General features: G+C 40.3%; 1 protein-coding gene across 5 annotated transcripts in view; it reads left to right on the forward strand.

Annotated features, from left to right (window-relative positions):
* The window catches only part of LOC118801028, a 30,821-nt gene that overhangs the window by 4,112 nt on the left and 7,180 nt on the right, over positions 1-19,529 (forward strand). For all 5 annotated transcript variants that reach the window (XM_036561217.1, XM_036561219.1, XM_036561218.1 and 2 more), the window contains exons 2-4: positions 4,948-5,083; positions 7,360-7,535; positions 14,251-14,325. In XM_036561217.1, the coding sequence (XP_036417110.1) occupies positions 7,472-7,535; positions 14,251-14,325 (139 nt within the window). In that variant the 5' untranslated portion in view covers positions 4,948-5,083; positions 7,360-7,471. The remainder of the gene's footprint in view (positions 1-4,947; positions 5,084-7,359; positions 7,536-14,250; positions 14,326-19,529) is intronic.

Raw genomic sequence — 19,529 nt, forward strand, 5'->3', positions numbered from 1 at the left:
TGTGTGTGTGAGTGTATAGTGTGTGTGTGTATAGAGTGTGTGTGTGTGTGAGTGTGTCTATAGAGTGTGTGTGTGTGTGTGTGTGTGAGTGTATAGAGTGTGTGTGTGTGTGTCTATAGAGTGTGTGTGTGTGTGTGTGTGTGTATAGAGTGTGTGTGTGTGTGTGTGTATCTATAGTGTGTGTGTGTGTGTGTGTGTGTATAGAGTGTGTGTGTGTGTATAGAGTGTGAGTGTGTGTGTGTGTGTGTGTGTGTATAGAGTGTGAGTGTGTGTGTGTATAGAATGTGTGTGTGTGTCTATAGAGTGTGTGCGTGTATAGAGTGTGAGTGTGTGTGTGTGTGTGTGTGTGTGTATAGAGTGTGAGTGTGTGTGAGTGCGTGTGTGTGTCTATAGAGTGTGTGTGTGTCTATAGAGTGTGTGTGTGTGTGTATAGAGTGTGTGTGTGTGTGTGTGTGTGTGTATAGAGTGTGTGTGTGTGTGTATAGAGTGTGTGTGTGTGTGTGTGTGTGTGTGTGTGTGTGTGTAGTGTGTGTGTGTGTATAGAGTGTGTGTGTCTATAGAGTGTGTGGTGTGTGTGTGTGTGTGTGTGTGTGTATAGAGTGTGTGTGTGTGTGTGTGTGTGTGTATAGAGTGTGTGTGTGTATAGAGTGTGTGTGTGTCTATAGAGTGTGTGTGTGTGTATAGAATGTGTGTGTGTCTATAGAGTGTGTGTGTGTGGAGGGGGGGGTGTAAAGGAGGCTACAGCTCTGGGGAAGAAGCTGTTCGTCAGCCTGTCAGAGTCCTGGATAATGTTGCTAACCCTCTTATGTAGGCGACAAGCGTTAACTGTGTCCAGATTTGGGAGCTTGGTTCCCACAATCCTCTGTGCAGTCCAGGCCAGATCTGGCCGGTTCTCTGCAGTACAGCTGCAGGCTGTGACGCAATGCCAAGAGCTGAGAGGGTGATTTTTTTAAGATTTCTCAAGAAGAAGAGTCTCTGCTGAGCTTTCTTCACCATGTGGGCGGTTTTAAGGGTCCACATCAGATCCTTTGTGATGTGGAGTCCCAGGAATTTAACCCTCTCTACTGACTCATCATTGCTGTGGAGGGGGGATGTTGTTTTCCTGGTTCTCCTGAAGTCCACAGTGATCTCCTTTAGTGGTGTTCAGGACTGGGTTACTGTCCGAACACCACCCAACCTCACTTTGAACCTCCTCTCTGTAGTGAGTAACGTTTCCTGATATCATTCCCACTGTAGTGATGTCATCACTGAACTTCACTGCAGTGTTAGCGGAGTGGACGGGTGTGCAGTTGTGTGTGAATAGAGTGTAGAAGGCTGGACTGAGGACACAGCCCTGTGGTGACCCTGCGTTCAGGATGAGAGTGGACGATGTCAGTTGCCCACCCTTCTGTTCTGTATCTGGATGTACAGAATCCATGAGCAGAGTGTGGTGGTCAATCCCAGGTTTCTGAGCTTGTCTACCAGTTTATGGGGGCTATGGTATTGAAAGCGGAGGTAAAGTCGACAGATAGTATCCTGACGTAAGTGTTAGGACGCTCTAGATGGGAGAGGGTTGTGTGAAGTGCAGTCGAGATCGTGTCCTCATAGTAGTAGGCAAACTGGTGGCTGTCCAGATCAGTGGGGGTGTTGGCCTTGATGTGAAAGAGAACGAGCCTCTCAAAGCACTTCATAATGATTGGTGTAAAGACAACTGGACAACAGTCACTGAGACACCTGACTGCTTGCTTTTTGGGCATGGGGACAGTTGAAGTAGATTTAAGGCATGTGGGGACTACAGCCTGCTGCAGGGACAGGTTAAAGATGTTAGTGAACACCCCTGCCCGCTGGTCAGCACATGACTTCAGCCTGGCACCCTGTCTGGTCCTGCTGCTTTGGTGAGGTCAGTCTTCCTCAGACTGGATCTCAACTGATGGTGCTGTAAGTCAAGTACCGGCTCTGCCCTGGATGGTGTTGTCCTTTGAGTTCTCCACCTTTTTTGATCTGACCAGAGTCAGCAGTCCTCTCTGCTCAGTAAACAGAGCAGTCCACTAGCTCAATAGTGCTGTCCAGCCAAGTCTCTGTGGGTACCATCACACAGCTGTCCATGAAGTAAGGAATCATCCTTAGTCGTATTTTCTACACCTTGTTGATGAGTGACCGGGAGTTGGTTAGGAAGAGACTCAGCAGGGACAGTTTGTGGGGGTTAGCCGTAGCCTAGCTCGTGCGACAGCTCTCTTGCCCCACTTTTGCCTTCTTTTCTTAGGTCACCTCTGCCGCCATGCAGGACGCAGGATCTCCGGTGGGATACAGGTCAGGTTTATGAAGGTGTAACCCTGACATCGATTTCTGAGTTTGAGCAGTTCGGCTCCGTAAACATTCACTGAGTGCTTCAACAAGTAAACTTAACACACATAGAAAAACAAAACTTTATGACTGAGAGATCCGAGCTGCTGTATCCGTGTCTGTGTGCACAGCCATCTTGGAATGATGCATGGTATACAAACAGTATATACTGCATACTGCATTAGTATATACTTTATACTGCATACTGCACCAGTATATACAGTATATAGTGAACCAGTCTATGCTTTTTAAACACTGTGTCCACTCACTGTCCACTCTATTAGACACTCCTACCTTGTCAGTCCACCTTGTAGATGTAAAGTCAGAGACGATAGCTCATCTGCTGCTGCACAGTTTGTGTTGGTCATCCTCTAGTCCTTCATCAGTGGTCAGAGGACGCTGTTGGCTGGATATTTTTGGTTGGTGGACTATTCTCAGAATGCTATGTCTGATCGGTGTATCCTGTATTAGTATGTACTGTATACTACATACTGCATTAGTACTTACTGTATACTGCATACTACATCAGTATATACTGTATACTGCATACTACATCAGTATATACTATATACTGCATACTACATCAGTATATACTGCATACTGCCCCAGTATACAGTGTATACTGTATGCTGCATTAGTATGTACTGTACAGTGCACTGGTATATATTGTTTGCTACTATGGTCAACCAGACCACTGAGTAACAAAAACATCAACACCACTTGAGGGTTAAAAGTGCCATGTCATCCTTCATCAGCCACTTCATTTCTATTCATTAATAAATCATTACCTAAAATAATAATCACTGGCCTTAGTCATTACATTTGATTATTCCATTATCTATAGGGTTAAAAACACACTCTCACACTTTAAAGGGCTATGCTCTTGATTACATCACATCAATTCACACATCCCACTTTTCCATTTTGATCAAGAGAGTACAAAGAAGTTAGAATCTCTAGATGATCCCTTAAAAATCAGCTAAACTGGTTATTCCTAATTATGACTAAATAGTATTGAAATAGTGTTAAAATATATGCTTTGTGAACAGAATGGGTGAAAAATGAAGTTATGGTCCAAACTAGGTCTGTGTGTGTTTGGGGGCGGCGCAGGCCAGGGCTCCTAGATGATGGCCAACTATCTCTGTCAAATTTTCCAATTTATGTTCCAGATGAGGCGGAGTAGTGTTTCCCAGGCCTGGCTGAAATACAGTGAGACAATTTGCAGCACTCCAGGACAGAGCCCTGAGAGAGAGAGAGAGAGAGAGAGAGAGAGAGAGAGAGAGAGAACAAACACAGTATAAAGTCAATAATTATGAAATCAAATCAACCATAAATGTGGTAACAACAGACTCTCCTATGTTTGTGTTTCTCCTCTTAAAGATTTCCATTTTGGGTGACTTTTTACTTTCACTCCACTACATTTCAAAGTCAAATATCTTTATTATGAGAAATCAATATTTGGGTATCTCTACTTTACTTTGGGTACCTCCACTTTAACTCAAGTACATGATTTGTGTACTTTGTCCACCACTGGCAGCAGTATATACTGTATACCGCATACTGCACCAGTGTATACTGTATACCGCATACTGCACCAGTGTATACTGTACACCGCATACTGCACCAATATATACTGTATACTGCATCCTGATACAGTATATACTGCATACCACATACTGCACCAGTGTATACTGTATACCGCATACTGCACCAGTATATACTGTATACTGCACCCTGATACAGTATATACTGTATACCGCATACTGCACCAGTGTATACTGTATACCGCATACTGCACCAGTATATACTGTATACTGCACCCTGATACAGTATATACTGTATACCGCATACTGCACCAGTGTATACTGTATACTGCATACTGCACCAGTATATACTGTATACTGCACCCTGATACAGTATATACTGTATACCGCATACTGCACCAGTGTATACTGTATACTGCATACTGCACCAGTATATACTGTATACTGCACCCTGATACAGTATATACTGTATACCGCATACTGCACCAGTGTATACTGTATACCGCATACTGCACCAGTTTATACTGTATACTGCACCCTGATACAGTATATACTGTATAACACATACTGCAACAGTATATACTATATACCACGTACTGCACCAGTATATTATATTATGTGGCTGGAGAAGATGCTTGTCAAGCTGGCTGAGGAAACAGCTCCAAATCCAAACAAAGACTTAGCCAAGGGGTGAGCACTCTAGCACTAATCATGGCAACCCTATCTAACCTGGCAACCCCATTCTAAAAGTTCTTCTTAAATGATTAAAACTGGCAACATTTCAGTTATAGTTAAATAGTCAAAAATAAAGTTTGTGTCTCAAAATCTTGGTACTTGGACTCCGACGATCGCCGTTTGCGACTGAGTTAATAGTAATGTAATTTGTGGACGGTCCCTTAGCGCTCGTAAGGGTTACTAAACTCTGGAATCATGTTCTCTGACCTCAAAAAGCATCAGGTTCTCACCACAGACTGAGCTGTAGCTGACTGTGATGGTTCTCAACAATGATCATTTACACATGTGGACCTTTTTTCACCCACAGCTGGAAAGTTACTGAAGGAATGATTCACTTTTCTTTTAGGTTGAACTCCACCCTGTTGAGGAGCTGGAGGAGGAGGAGCTGGAGGAGGAGGAGGGTCTCTCCCCGTGGTCTCCTCAAATCCAGCCATAAAACCACAGAAAACAAAGGCAGAGCTTACATTATCTCTTCTTTTAAGGTAGGAAAGACTCAAACTCTGTTTATCCTCTCAGAATAGAGCAGTAAACTGTATATCTGCGTGTTAACACGAGTTTACAAGGTTAAAGTCAGAGTTTTAGTCAAGTTAATGCAGGTTATTTTTACTGCCTTTACTGAAATGGCCAGCTGTTCACAACCCCTTCACTTGGATACATGAATAATTAACATGATCTGTTATTGTTTACTGTATAACATGTGCAGGAAATGCATTCAGGAGTTCTTATGCTGCTTTTAAGTGCTAACAGCAACCTGAACAATAAAGACTTCCAGACTGGCTAACAGTTTTATACCTAAAGCAATAAGACTCCTTAATAACTCTCCAATGCCCCCACTACCCCTCACTAAACATCCCTTCACCATAAGAGTAACTCATTCCATCATAATTTATGTGCTTCATTAACTTATTAATCTATTATTTATTGCAGATATGTCTATTTATTCAATAATTATTGTTCTTAATTGTGGAGATGCTGTGATGTCTTGTTTTATAACAATAACAACAAAGACCTTTGAACCTTGACCTAACAGGGCAGTAGTTCTCTCAGTTTTCTCCAAAGAGGATCTCCGTCGCGTTGTGTTCATCTGGTTTATGTGGGAAGTTAAATAAAACATGCAGGTTGTGCAACTGATGGATCCATCAAGCGCTTTATATACACTTTATAACTGCATTAATAACAATTACAGTCAGATTTAGACAAGATGAACAGTGTTTTAACACTAACACTGCTAACATAGTAGAAAAATATGTAAATCGTACATCTCAAAATTAAAGTGAAACAGGGTGACTATATGGTTAGTTAGCAAACACAGACATAACGTCTCATCTGCACCAGTGTATACTGTATACTGTATACTCTATACTGCATATTCACCAGTATATACTGTATATTGTATACTGCACCCATATATACAGTATACTACACCAGTATATACTGTACAACTGTAAACAGCACCAGTATATACTGTATACTGAGTACTGCATCAGTATATACTGTATACTACATACTGCACTAGTATATACTGTATACTGTATATTGCACTATTATATACTGTATACTGAGTACTGCATCAGTATATACTGTATACTACATACTGCACTAGTATATACTGTATACTACGTACTGCACTAGTATATACTGTATATTGTATGCTGCATTAGTATGTATATTGTATACTACATATCGCACTAGTAGAGACTGTATACTACATACTCCACTAGCATATACTGTATACTGTATACTGCACTAGTATATACTGTACTCTATATTGCACTAGTTTATACTGTATACTGAGTACTGCATCAGTACATACTGTATGCTACATACTGCACTAGTATATACTGTATACTGTGTGATGCATCAGTGTAAACTGTATACTATATACTGCACTAGTATACACAGTATACTGCCTTGGTATATACTGTATACTCCATACTGCCTTGGTATATACTGTATACCACATACTGCATTGGTATATATTGTACATTGTATGCTGCATTAGTATGTATATTGTATACTACATATCACACTAGTATAAACTGTATACTACATACTCCACTAGTATATACTGTATACTGTATAATGCACCAGTATATACTGTATTCTGTATACTCCACCACTATATACTATATACTGTACCAATGTTCACTGCATACTGCACCAGTATATACTGCATACTGCACCAGTATATACTGTTTACTCTATACTGCATCAGTATATACTGTATACTACACCAGTATATATTTAATACCACACCCATGGTATCTTTGCCAAGGGAGGCTGCACAAAGGATTAAATGAAAATGTGCCAAACCTGTGGTGCGCAGAGATTTGGGGAAATATTACTTTCATGACTAGATTGCCAATCATTGTACATCAAATAAAGGTTAGCTTTTTGTTGATATTCTGAATTAAAGATCAAAAGGATAAGCAATAAAACATTTTACAGCTCGTTTTGCTCATGTTTTTGTGGTGTCATTATTTGTGGAGACCACTGTAGACCCAGCTTATTTACCTAGCCCTCCAATCACTGCTTAGCAATCATTACTACCACTTTTTCTACATTGCATTATAACGCGCCGTACATCAGGAAGTAGTGTACTGGAATATTTGGCTGGACTACGTTATTCAGTTATCTTTGTTGTACTGGAGAAATTCATATTGTTCACATACTGCGTCACAATCAGTACACAAGCAGTGAGGAGTTAAGCTGTTTTCTGCAATACCTCTCTAAACTGAAGATGGTTTTGTGTTGGCAGGGCGTCGCTCCAACACACAGGCAGGACACATCAGACTGCATGACAGACTCTGTAGAGGGAAGCAGTGGACAATCTGAATGAAGTCTGGAATGGACATTTAACCACTGTGATAATGGCTCTTTCTTCATATCTGCTTCTGCTCCTGGTGGCTCTCAGTGTTTCAGCTGTTCACAAAGGTACGGTGGAAAAGCTGTTTGTCTACTGAGGTGCAGGACCCTTTAAATATTCAGAGGAAAATTAACCTATAAAGCACATCCTTGGGTGCAAATACTTTCTGTAAATTATACTTTAAATTGGTTTTTGCACAACTTGTGTTATTTTTGTTTACTTGTGTTATTTATTTTCACAGACATGTAAAAAAACACTATCATCAGTGAAAAAACATGTGATCACCTGTTCCAGTTCATGTTGCATGAAAACGTGGTTTTTAGACAGTTCACCTGAGATAAGAGACTTTTCTGTAAGGTCAGATAAACGAATGAGTCTTTTCTCCTCATGTTCGTTTGTCAGAGAAATATACTTCCACTGTTTGTGGACCCAGCTAACGTCAGCTAGAGTAGTTGGTCTGTTACCACCCTAAATAGAGGGAGTAAAAGACCGCGGATGAAACAGAAGTGCAGTTTCCTCATAGATGGCTTTATCTTGAATGAGTAGTGATATATAACATAAAACAAGGCATGTTTACATGCTTCTCGGTTCAGTCCATTGACAATAAAGTAAAGAGTTTTAAATACAGTCTAAGTAATAATTTCTCTATACCATTACAATTAGCTTGAGACAATTACTTAACTGTTCAATCTCTACGTTGCACAATCTACACTTCCTTTTAAAACAAAAACGCCTTATAACGTGCAGAATAAAGCCAATCAATTACATCTCATATATTGTGTAACTCTGATAACATTACTAAAATACACAAAAAAATATGCTTAAGAATTTCCAACTACATCAAGTAAATAAACAGCCCCTGAAAGAAATTAGTTTCATGGACTATATCTATCCACCATTATCGTTATCTAGTTTGGCACGCACATTCCATGCATATTATGGAGGACCAGATTTGCCAAATTGAAAAATAAATAAAATTAAAAATAAATGGCTCAGTAAATTAATCAATAAATAAAAAAAACTAAATAAAGTATATATTGCTTATTGTGGTTGTAATTATATACATATAGCCTTTTTCTGCAGTTATATATTTCTCAATTTATTTATTTATGTATTATTTATTGTTGTATTCATGCCATTTTTATATATTTTTTCTATATCTATATTTTTAACAATTGTTCCCTTTATTCTTTGATTCATGTATTCATTTATTTATTTTTTCATTAATTCATTTATTTATTTCTGTATTTCGTTGTTCAAATGATAATGAGGGGGCGTGTTTTTCACGTTCAGGCTTAGCAATCAAGACCAGAAAGAGAAGAGCTGATTAAACTGCTCTTTCACTCCACAAAAAGAGCTGCAGTGTCGCGAACAGACAGACCTGCTGATGTATAACTCTCGATGGCTTCTACAGGCAGTGTGTGAGAAGTGTGTCCAAATGTCTGAGTTTGATCTGAATTCTGCAGAAAAAGGTGCTGAACCGCCTCCTCCAAAGGTCTGAACAATACAGGGTCGACCTCTGAATCAGCAGAGGCAGCTAAATGGAGCAGACTGTCCCCACAGCCTCCACACGAACGAGTAAACAACCCAGACCTGCATTTTCAGCCAGATCAGCCGAGACTCTCAGATCTCTGACTGTCTTCTGCTGTAAGAAGCAGTTACTGTACTGTCTGGTCCTTAGTTACCGCTGAGAGAGCAAGACATGTACAATCAATCAACCAATAGGAATATTAAGACGCTGTGACATCATTGACTGACAGCCCCTTTATTAGCATTAGGACAAGGAAATACAGAAATAAATAAAAAATAAATTATTAGGAAAACAGAAAAACTGTTAATAAAGAAACAAATAAATAACAAAAAAATAAATACAAAAATCTGATTTATTTTTCATTTTGGCAAATCTGGTCCTCCATAGCATATAGTAATATCGTGAAATGGCGGCGCTGACCTCCTTAACTAACGATTTCCATCATATGCACATTCAAACTACTAGAGAACTTAAAACCCATCAGAATAAACGAATATAACAAAAACATACATCATTCATAGTTGACGATTTCTGAGTGGTTGTTTAACACCATTAGCTCTGTTTTTTTCCATGAGTTAGCTTAATATCTTCACTAGGCATTCCTAGAAATGATTAACACCATTACTGCATTAGCTTATTTATAACTATTTTTAGCTTCAGATGTTTTTACTATAACAATTTCAACAATACTGAACTGTATTTTCTTGGATTCCGACCTAAATAGAGGGAGTAAAAGACCACGGATGAAACAGAAGTGCAGTTTCCTCATAGATGGCTTTATCTTGAATGAGGAAAAACCCGTGGTCGCCCCCTACTGTCTGGATTGAGGCATAGCCAATCGATTGCAAACCACCATAGTAAGGACTACTGGTAGATTTGCTATCTTAAAGAACAGCTAAGCTTTATGTCTTTCAATACTCTACATCATGGATTAACCATCAATTTTCCTACTTTTTACACACAAAATCTCAAATGGCTCCAGAGTTATGAGTTCACCACCAATGAATTTTTGTATTTATAAGCTATTGGTCAACAAAACGTACAACTAAAGTATTACTCTATGTTAAATAAGTCCCCGTATTTTAACTCACCACAAGTCTAGGTCAGTGTTTCTCAAGCCTGGTCCTGGAGGCCCACTGCCCTGCACTTTTTAGTGTTTTCCTGCTCCCAACACACCTGACCAACTAATCAGCTCATTAACAACTCCTCACTGAGTTGAGTGTGTTAAAGGGAGAAAAATGCTAAAATGTGCAGGGCAGTGTGGCTCCAGGATCAGGGTGGAGAAACACTGTTCCAGTTGATACAGCTGTGCTGTCTCTGCCTCCTCAGTTACACCCTGAAGAATGTGTTCTTGGCAACATGCTCACATTCAGACACTCATGTTTCCGAGAAGCTCAGTGTTACATACACAATTAGAAATATGAGCAAAACCTCCATCTTCCCGCGATGAAACATAATACTCAAATAGTGATTTGAGTGCTCAAATACTGCCACCTCGAACGGTGAACCGAGTACTCGAGGCCGGTTTAATCATGAGAACTCATCATATCTCAGTACACGTGTGTTTGTTTACAAGCGGATCTTGACCGTTTCAGTGTGGGGGTGCAGATGTGTTGCCAACTGTGAACAAGACAATGTAGTCACAAGAGAAACCAGTCCAGCTCCTGAAGGCCTAACTTCAGTCCAGCTGATGGAGTCTTAACTATAATCCTCCTCCTCTCTCTCTCATTCCTACACTGGTATTTCCTAGTTTGCCACTCAGATGCGGTAAAAGATTTAATCTGGTCTTCTGGTTTTCTTTGTGGAACATTCAGTTCTACAGTTTAGCTAGAAAACTCTATAACTGTTGATCATGTTAACTGAGCTGAGGTGAGAACAGTGAGCCTCATCCACCAACTGTGGAAGAAATTTCCTCTTAAAACCCACTCAGTTTTCATGATTTCTCATTTGGGATTTGAATCTATGAAGACTTTAGAGCACAAAGGTGAGAACAGTTCTGCGCTTTAAGAACACGTCATGAATCTGATGTAGACTTTTTCTTAGAACCTTTCTCAAGAACACACTTAAGAACAAACTTAGGAAGATACTGGAGAATGAGGCCCATTAACTTTAGCTAACAGTTCATGCAGTTAAAGGTTTCAGGACTGTTGATAGGAGTGGACAACATTAACTCATCTAACATTACTGGACTCTGATGCTTTAACAATGCTGATCAAAGGAACCCTTGTGAAACCTAAGGGAACTGAAGGGAGAACACAGTTGAAGACAGTGTTCATGTGGGTTTATGTGACCTGTGGGTCCAAAAACAGACCCCTGTAGACGCTGCATCATCACACTCTGAAGATCACTGATCTGTAGAATTCTGTGTAGATGCTCTGAATTAAAGAAAGAAAGAAATATACAGTGACTGTCCAGGTTTTTGAATGGAATCTGTATATTAATAACATAAATGTAACACTTTTTGTAATTCAACAATGTAAAAGACAGTAAGTAAAACAGAGAAGAGTAAAGGCTGGACTTGTTCTTATTTGCTGTGGCCTTCCACTCAGTGAAAGTCTCAAAATGCTGAATTTTACCAAAGCAACTTTTTATAAAGTTATTATCTAATAATCATCGATAATCACAGTGAAAAGTGAGTGGATTGTCTGCTTGATTGCTGTAAATATTTTGTGACTGTGATGTTTCAAGCCTTGGAAATACAGTAGAGCACAGTGTGCTAAGAGCTTCAACTGTACAGTGTTTTGATTGTGACCTCTTTTCTGCTTCACCCTCTCCTCCACATTTTAACAATCTGTAACTGCCTCCTCATTTATTCTTGGCTTGAAAGAATGTTGAAACTCAGAAATTTCATTGTTTTTAAAAAAATATACACCCATTTTGAATTTGATGCCAACAACACATTCCAAAAAAGTTGGGACGGGGGCCTGTTTACCACTTTGCTTCATCACCTCTTCTTTTAACAACACACTGTAAATGTTTAGGAACTGAGGAGACCGACTGGTGTAGATTTGAAAATTAAATATTTCCATATTCTTACTTGATACAGGATTTCAGCTGCTCAACAGTTCAGGGTCTCTTTTGTCATCATTTTCATTTCATAACCCTCCAAATGTTTTCAGTGGCAACAGGTCTGGACTGCAGGCAGGTCAGTTTAGCACCCGGACACTTTTACTACAGAGCAATGTTGTTGTAATACATGCAGAATGTGGTTTGACATCGTCTTGCTAAAATAATCAAGGCCTTCCCTGAAAAAGACGTTGTCTGGATGGCAGCATATGTTGCCAAATATATCGTTCAGCATTAATGATGCCTTCACAGATGTACACGCCACCCATGCCATGTGCACTAATGCCCCCCATACCATCATGAATACTGGCTTTTGAACTGTGCACTGATAACAAGCCAAGTGGTCTTTAGCCCGGAGGACACAGTGTCCATGATTTCCAAAAAGAATTTCAAGTGTTGATTTGTTGGACCTCAGGACAATTTTCGACTTCCCCTCAGCCCATTTTAAATTAGCTCGGGCCCAGGCAGCATTTCTGGATCCTGTTTATATTTGGTTTCTTCTTTTTGTTTTAGAGTTTTAACTTGCATTTGTGGATGCAGTGATGAGCTGTGTCCATAGACAGTGTTTTTCAGAAGTGTTTCTGAGCCCATGCAGTGATTTCCACTACAGAATCAGGTCTGTTTTTAATGCAATGCCATCTGAGGGCCCAAACATCACGGCCAGCAAATACTGGTTTTTGGCCTTGTCCCTTACATACAGAGATTTCTACAGATTCTCTGAATCTTTTAATGTTATTATGTACTGAAGATGATGAAAAGAAAATGTTCTTTGATATTTTATGTTGAGAAAGGTTATTCTTGAATTGTTGCACTATTTGATGGTGTAGTCTTTCACAGAGTGGTGAACCCCTCCTCATCTTTACTTCTGAAAGACTCAGCCTCTCTGAGATGTGTTTTTATACCCAATCTTGTTACTGACCTGCTGCCAATCAACCACCAGGTGTTTTGGTTTTTTGCATTACACACCTTTACCAGCCTTTTGTTGCCCCTGTCCAACTTTTTTGGAACGTGTTGTTGGCATAAAATTCAAAATGGCCTAATATTTTTCAGTAAGCTATAAAATTTCTCAGTTTCAACATTTGATGTGTTGTCTTTGAAGCATTTTTAATGAAATATAGGGTTTTAATGATGTGCACATCATTGCATTTTGTTTTTATTTTCATTTTTTACAGCATCCCATCTTTTTTGGAAATGGATTGTAAAAGTTTAACAATAAAATATTCGATAAAACAAATAATGCAGGATATATTTGCAAAAAGTTAAAGAAATAGACTCACTTTCTGTTGAGGTTCAGTTCATGGATGGAATCCCTGAAATTCTCCTATAGAGTTACTTGATACAATTCAGAATTCATACCTCAAATAAAATCATAGAATCAGTGCAAGTAGTCCTGGTCCAGTAGCAGCAAAACAGTCCTAAACCGTGATACTGCCACCACCATGTTTCACAGTTGGGGTGAGGTTCTTAGGCTGGAATGCAGTGTTCATTTTTTTCTCATTTAAGCCATAAAAATCTATTTTTGCCTTATCTGTCCACACAGCATTATTTCAGTATTCTTCTGGCCCATCCAGGTGGTCTTCAGTCCGATTGCATAAAATTAAAATAACAAGTGTATTAAGTGGTTTTAAAAAGAGGAGAACCTGTAGAGGACAAAACTGTAGTACTGTATCTGTTAGACTAAATAATTACTGATTAGTAGGCAGACTGAGCCTACTTTTAGTGTACTTCTGTACTGAGATAGACTACAAACCAGCATTCATTTACATTTACATTTACACAGCACCAGAGCTACTGCAGGCCAAACTGTCCCAGCTGTCTGTGCCAGATCCCATCCCAGTATTTAATATTGTAAATGTGTGTGTCTGCTTTAAAACTGGTTCACATAGTCCAGACTATAATTAGTTGTGTAGGTTGGGAGCTTGATCTGAATCTCTATAACATTTTTTAAAGACAGCTAGATTTTTTTTACATTTCTTAGATCTTTAAGTGGTCTTTCTTTATTCAGACATAAAATTGGAAATGCTTTCTAAGTAAAACCTCTGTGTGAAAGTTAGGGTCTATATGTGACAATACTAGAGGCAGTGTGTTTTATACATACTGCTTCCAACTGAAAATGAACAGCACCTGAATTAATTAATAATTTTTCATACTGAATTTTTGCCTGAATTACTATATTTTCTGTTTAGTATTAGGTGGTTGTTTGCCTCAAGGGAAAAACCCCTCAATGGAATTTCCATTAACCTTTGGACGCTGTGGTAAAGGTGCGTAACTTACATTCAGCTTATTACTTGGTCTAATGTGGCACTTTCCCCCCTCACTGCCCCCTCTACCTTTTCCCTCTGTCTAACAAGATTCATCACTTTATCCACATATGCTCCTCTGTAGCACCAATCCTTTTCATATATGAGTGACACACACAATATGGACAAAAGTACTGGGACAAACCTCTTAATCATTGAATTCAGGTGTTTCATTCAGTCTTATTGCCACAGGTGTATAAAATCAAGTACCTAGCCATGCAGCCTGGCTTTACACACAGTAGTGAAACAATGGGTCTAAAGAGCTCACTGGATTCCAGCGTGGAGCTGTAACAGGATGTCAGCTTTGCAACAAGTCAGTTTGTGAAATCTCTTCCCTCCTAGACATTCCCCCATCAACTGTGAGTGTATTATTGAAAAGTAAAAGCATTTAGGAACCACAGCAACTCAGCCACGAAGTGTCAGACCATGTAAAGTTACAGAGCGGGTCGCAGAGTGCTGAGGAGCTTAGAGCATAAAAGTCTCCAATGCTCTGCTGACTCAATAACTGCAGAGTTCAAACCTCCTCTGGCATCAACATCAGCACAAAAACTGAGCTGGGAGCTTCATGGCAGGGTTTCCATGGCTGAGCAGCTGCATGCAAGCCTTATATCACCAAACACAATGCCAGGCGTCGGATGGAGTGGAGTAAAGCGCCACCACTGGACTCTGGATCAGTGTAAACGTATTCTGTGGAGTGATGAATCAGCTCCTCTATCTGTCAGTCTGATGGACGAGTCTGGGTTTGGTGAATGCCAGGAGAACGTTACCTGCCTGACTGCACTGTGCCAGCTGTAAAGTTTGGTGGAGGAGGGATGATGATATGGGGCTGTTTTTCAGGGGTGGGTCTAGAACCCTTAGTTCCAGTGAAGGGAAATCTTAATGCTTCAGCACCAAGACATTCTGGACAATTATACACTTCCACCTTTGTGGGAACAGTTTGGGGAAGAACCTTTCCTGTTCCAGCATGACTGAGCCCCAGTGCACAAAGCAGCTCCATAAAGGCCTGGCTGGGTGAGTTTGGTGTGGAAGAACTTGACTCGCCCTCACAGAGTCCTGATCTCAACCCCATCAAACACCTTTGGGATGAACTAGAACGGAGATTGTGAGCCAGGCCCTCTCGTCTAACATCAGTGTCTGACGTCACAAATGCTCTTCTGGATGAATGGACAGAAATTCCCACAGACTCTCTCCAGAGGATTTAGAATGGGATGTCATAAAAGCTCCTGTAGGTGTGATGTGTAGGTGTCTCAATAATTTTGTCCCTATAGTATATATTCTGAATTCATCATAGGAGCACTAATACAGTCAGTTAAGGGTCTGATTTTCATAAAACCTAATTTTCTTCACAATAATGTGCAAAATTACTCTGTTAAACCTGTTAAATATGATTCAATAGAAACACATTAGTCCTCAGAAATCAGTCAAAGTGTGAGTACTGGGGGGTCTCTTGTTTCTTATGTACAGCAGGTAAAAGTGACCAAAATAAAAACAGAATGGGCCGAATAATTCCCAGCATGCTAATCTGAAATGTCTAAAATACGCTGCAATTATATTTTCTCTAAAGTTGAGGGACATAAATGTCCACAAAGCAGAAAATACAGAAGTTTCATTAAATTGTTTCCCTTTTATAAGTTGTATTTTTTAATAATTCTTAGCGTTATTTATCTTTAGCTGGACTGAGTCAGTGTAATTTTATAATGTTTAGCTCGACAAAGACTAAAGGCATATTAATGTATATGAAAACTACATCAGTACTTATTTCTGTAATGCAATAACTACTCAGAAACAAGAAAAACTCTGTGCAGACGGTGCAGATTCATAAATACTTAGATACTAGAAAAACTAGGTATATTTCAGTATTTAATGCTAAGAAGTTATTATAGTGGAAAGTACAGTGAAGAGTAGGTAAGTACAGGTGACAAAGGTACTAAACTTGTATCAAACAGTACTGGGTACCTTTTTTCACTATGGCCATTTATTCCATGTTATTCTGTGTTTGTACTAGTAGGTCCTCTGTAATGTGATGGCAGTGTGTCTAAGTTAAGGTGTGTTGTTACACAGTAATTACTACTATACCCCCACTAATATTGGCACCTCTGTTAAACAAGAACAAAATGGGCTATAAAAACATTCTTTATTTCTGATCATTTTGATCTTTCCTTCAGAATATTAACAAAACTCAAACCTTTATTTGAAGTACAATGATTGAAATAAAAAATGAATTAATCAACTAAATATTATCATTAAATAAATATTGTTCTTAAATCAGTCTGTGCCACAAAGGTTGACAACCTCTTACTTATTACTCTGTGCAGCCTCCCTTTGCAATGATAACAGCTCTGAGTCGTCTCCTATAACACTTAATGACGCTGGGGAACACTTGGTAAAGGATCTGAGACTGTTCCTCCATACAGAACCTCTCTAGATCCTTCAGATTCAGAGCTTCACACCAGACTCTCCTCTTCAGCTCATCCCTCAGGTTTTCTGTGGGGTTTAGGTCAGGGGTCTGGGGTGCCCATGGCAAAACCTTGATTCTGTGGTCAGTGTGTAAGGGTTCAGTCCGTGCACTATGGTCCTGGAGGAATGTTGTTTCATTTCACTGTGTACTGATATGTAGCTGAAATGACATTAAAGCCTCTTGAACTTGAATCCCTGCTCAGAGTTCTCTCACCAAACGTGAACTATCAGATACAAGCTCATGCACACTCATCAAAATTAATTACATTATTTATATTCATAAAATCTATATGCAATAAATCATACACTCTTAGTTCATTTAAACCCCATCTGACAGGGTCCACTCCCTTGCCACCTCATGACACAGTGTACCTTTTTGTGTTCATTTTAAGCTGTGCTTTAGATCATTGTCCTGCTGAAAGATCCAAATTATGGCCTAGTTTAAGCTTCCTGGCTGAGCCAGTCATTTTCTGATTAAATATCTGCTGGTACTTGAGGTACTTGGAGTCTGTGATACCATGTATGCAAACAAACTGTCCAGGTCCTTTGAAAGAAACACAGCCTCACAATCATCACAGTGGGGATGACCTACTCTTCTGCAAGGCTATCTTTGTGGCTACGCCAAACCCACCTCTGGTGTATTTTAACAAAAAGCCTTTTTATAAACAGCTGCATACCAACACCAGCCACACATGGAAACCAAGTAAAACTGTAAACTCCTTTATCCAGCTTACCCAGTGACGTCCAAACACAAAGCACTAATGACGCTGTTGATGAGAATCACCACTCTTACACAGAACTCCGGCTTTGTAGCCTTTTTTCTCACCTTTTAATGTCACTTGATCGTAACAGCTCCCTGCTTAAATACTGCAAAGCACACTGACAAAAAATAAACAAATCTTTGTCCTACCTTGAGAAATGATGCAGCCGTGAAGTTGCTTTGAATATCCTCAGTAGTGTCTCTTGCTGTTTCCTATGGTGAAATTTTGTTGTAAGATCCCGTTCAAATGAATTAGCTGTGCAATTTACTCCTTCCTTCTTGCTGAGCTTGCTTCATATGTTAATCCAAGATTCAGTGCTGTCTGTACAGTAGGCTTTGCTGTTAGACTGGAATGATATCTTCCAAAATACTCAGAGGCATCCGAGTTTCTTGTCCAGATCAGTCATTTTGTTAATAGCTGATCTGTTTAGCGATAGTACCCTCGGCCTCTGCTGACTCTGATCAAACTAATACTAGCTATGTGGACAGGTTAAGCTAAATTCAAATATCTTATACTATTGTTTTTAATGAATAGACTGCTATGATTTGTGATGTGGTGCTAATGGTTGGTGGGTGGAACATTGTAGAAGCTAGACAATAAAAATCGAGTTGAGTTGACATCCCAGTTTGCTCATTAGACTGAGGGTGGAAACCTGAGGAAAGGCTCACCAAAGCCCCCAGCATTTGGCAAAAGCTTTTCAGAACCAACTGGTGAATTAAAATCCATGGCCAGACACCACGTTGGTCGGGAATCCATGGACCCTTACCGCGTGCTGTAATAGTAATTACTATAACAATAATCACCATGTTGCCCTGTGATGCGGGCGACCCGGTGATGAAATCCAGGGAGATGTGGGACCAGGTTTGAGACGGTATGGGAAGGGGATGGAGCAAGACTGCCAGTTGTGTTCTAGGCTCCTTGTGTTGAATGCATACCTGGCAGGCTGCTACGTAGGCATGTACATTCTTCTCCATCCTAGGCCACCAGAAGCATCTCTGTAGAAACTTGAGTGTGCAAGTTGCCCCCGGATGGCACATAAAAGGGGATGTTTGCCCCCACTCGAGAACTTAAGCTCGGGTGGAGGACAGAATGTACTGCCGACCTGGGGATACCTCCCTGGATCTGGATCTGTCTGAAGTGTCCCCTAGATTTCGGTCTCCAGCCCCCCAGTGCAAGGGGCAATAGGGGGGCGTGTCCTGCTGTCTGGAGAGCGTGTCGAGCTTGAGATTTTTTCAGCCCAGCCAATACAATAGCACGAAATCAAATCAGCTAAAGAACATTGTCCACCTGGCCTGGCATAGATTTAGATGCTTGGCCTGTTGAATGTAAGCCAAGTTATTGTGACCTGTCCAGACCAGGAAGGGATGCTTTGTGCTCTCCAGCCAGTTTCACCACTATGAGCTCTCGAACCCCTACATCATAATTACGTTCTGCCGGGGTGAGGCAGTGAGAAAAGAATGTGCAAGGTTGAAGTTTGTGGTTGGACTCAGAGCACTGGGATAACACTGCCCTTATGCCATCGCCGGACATGTCAACCTCTACTATGAATGGTAGAGTGGGGTCAGGGAGGTCAGGCGACACTTAAATTCTTCAAAAGCTTTCCGGGGTCCACTGGAACCGCCCCGTGTTTTTTTTCTGTGAGGGCCATCAGTGGGGCAGCCACCATGCTGAAGTTCCAGATGAACCAGCGAAAGAATTTAGCAAAACCCAGAAAGCTTTTGGTGGAGAAGAGGGAAGTGGGGCAGAATGCTGGCTGGGTCCATGCTCAACCAGCCTTTAGATACCACAAACCCCAAAAGTTGACCGATTGAGCATGGAAGAGTGACTTCTCCAGCTTCACATAGAGGTGATTCTCGAGCAAAAACCGGAGAACCCACCAGACATGGACCACATGTTCGTCTACTGAATGTCTGTAAATGAGAATGTTGTCAGGGTAGACGAACATGT

This window comes from Colossoma macropomum, unplaced genomic scaffold (assembly GCF_904425465.1).
Source record: "Colossoma macropomum unplaced genomic scaffold, Colossoma_macropomum, whole genome shotgun sequence".
In the NCBI taxonomy this organism is placed as follows: Eukaryota; Metazoa; Chordata; class Actinopteri; order Characiformes; family Serrasalmidae; genus Colossoma; species Colossoma macropomum.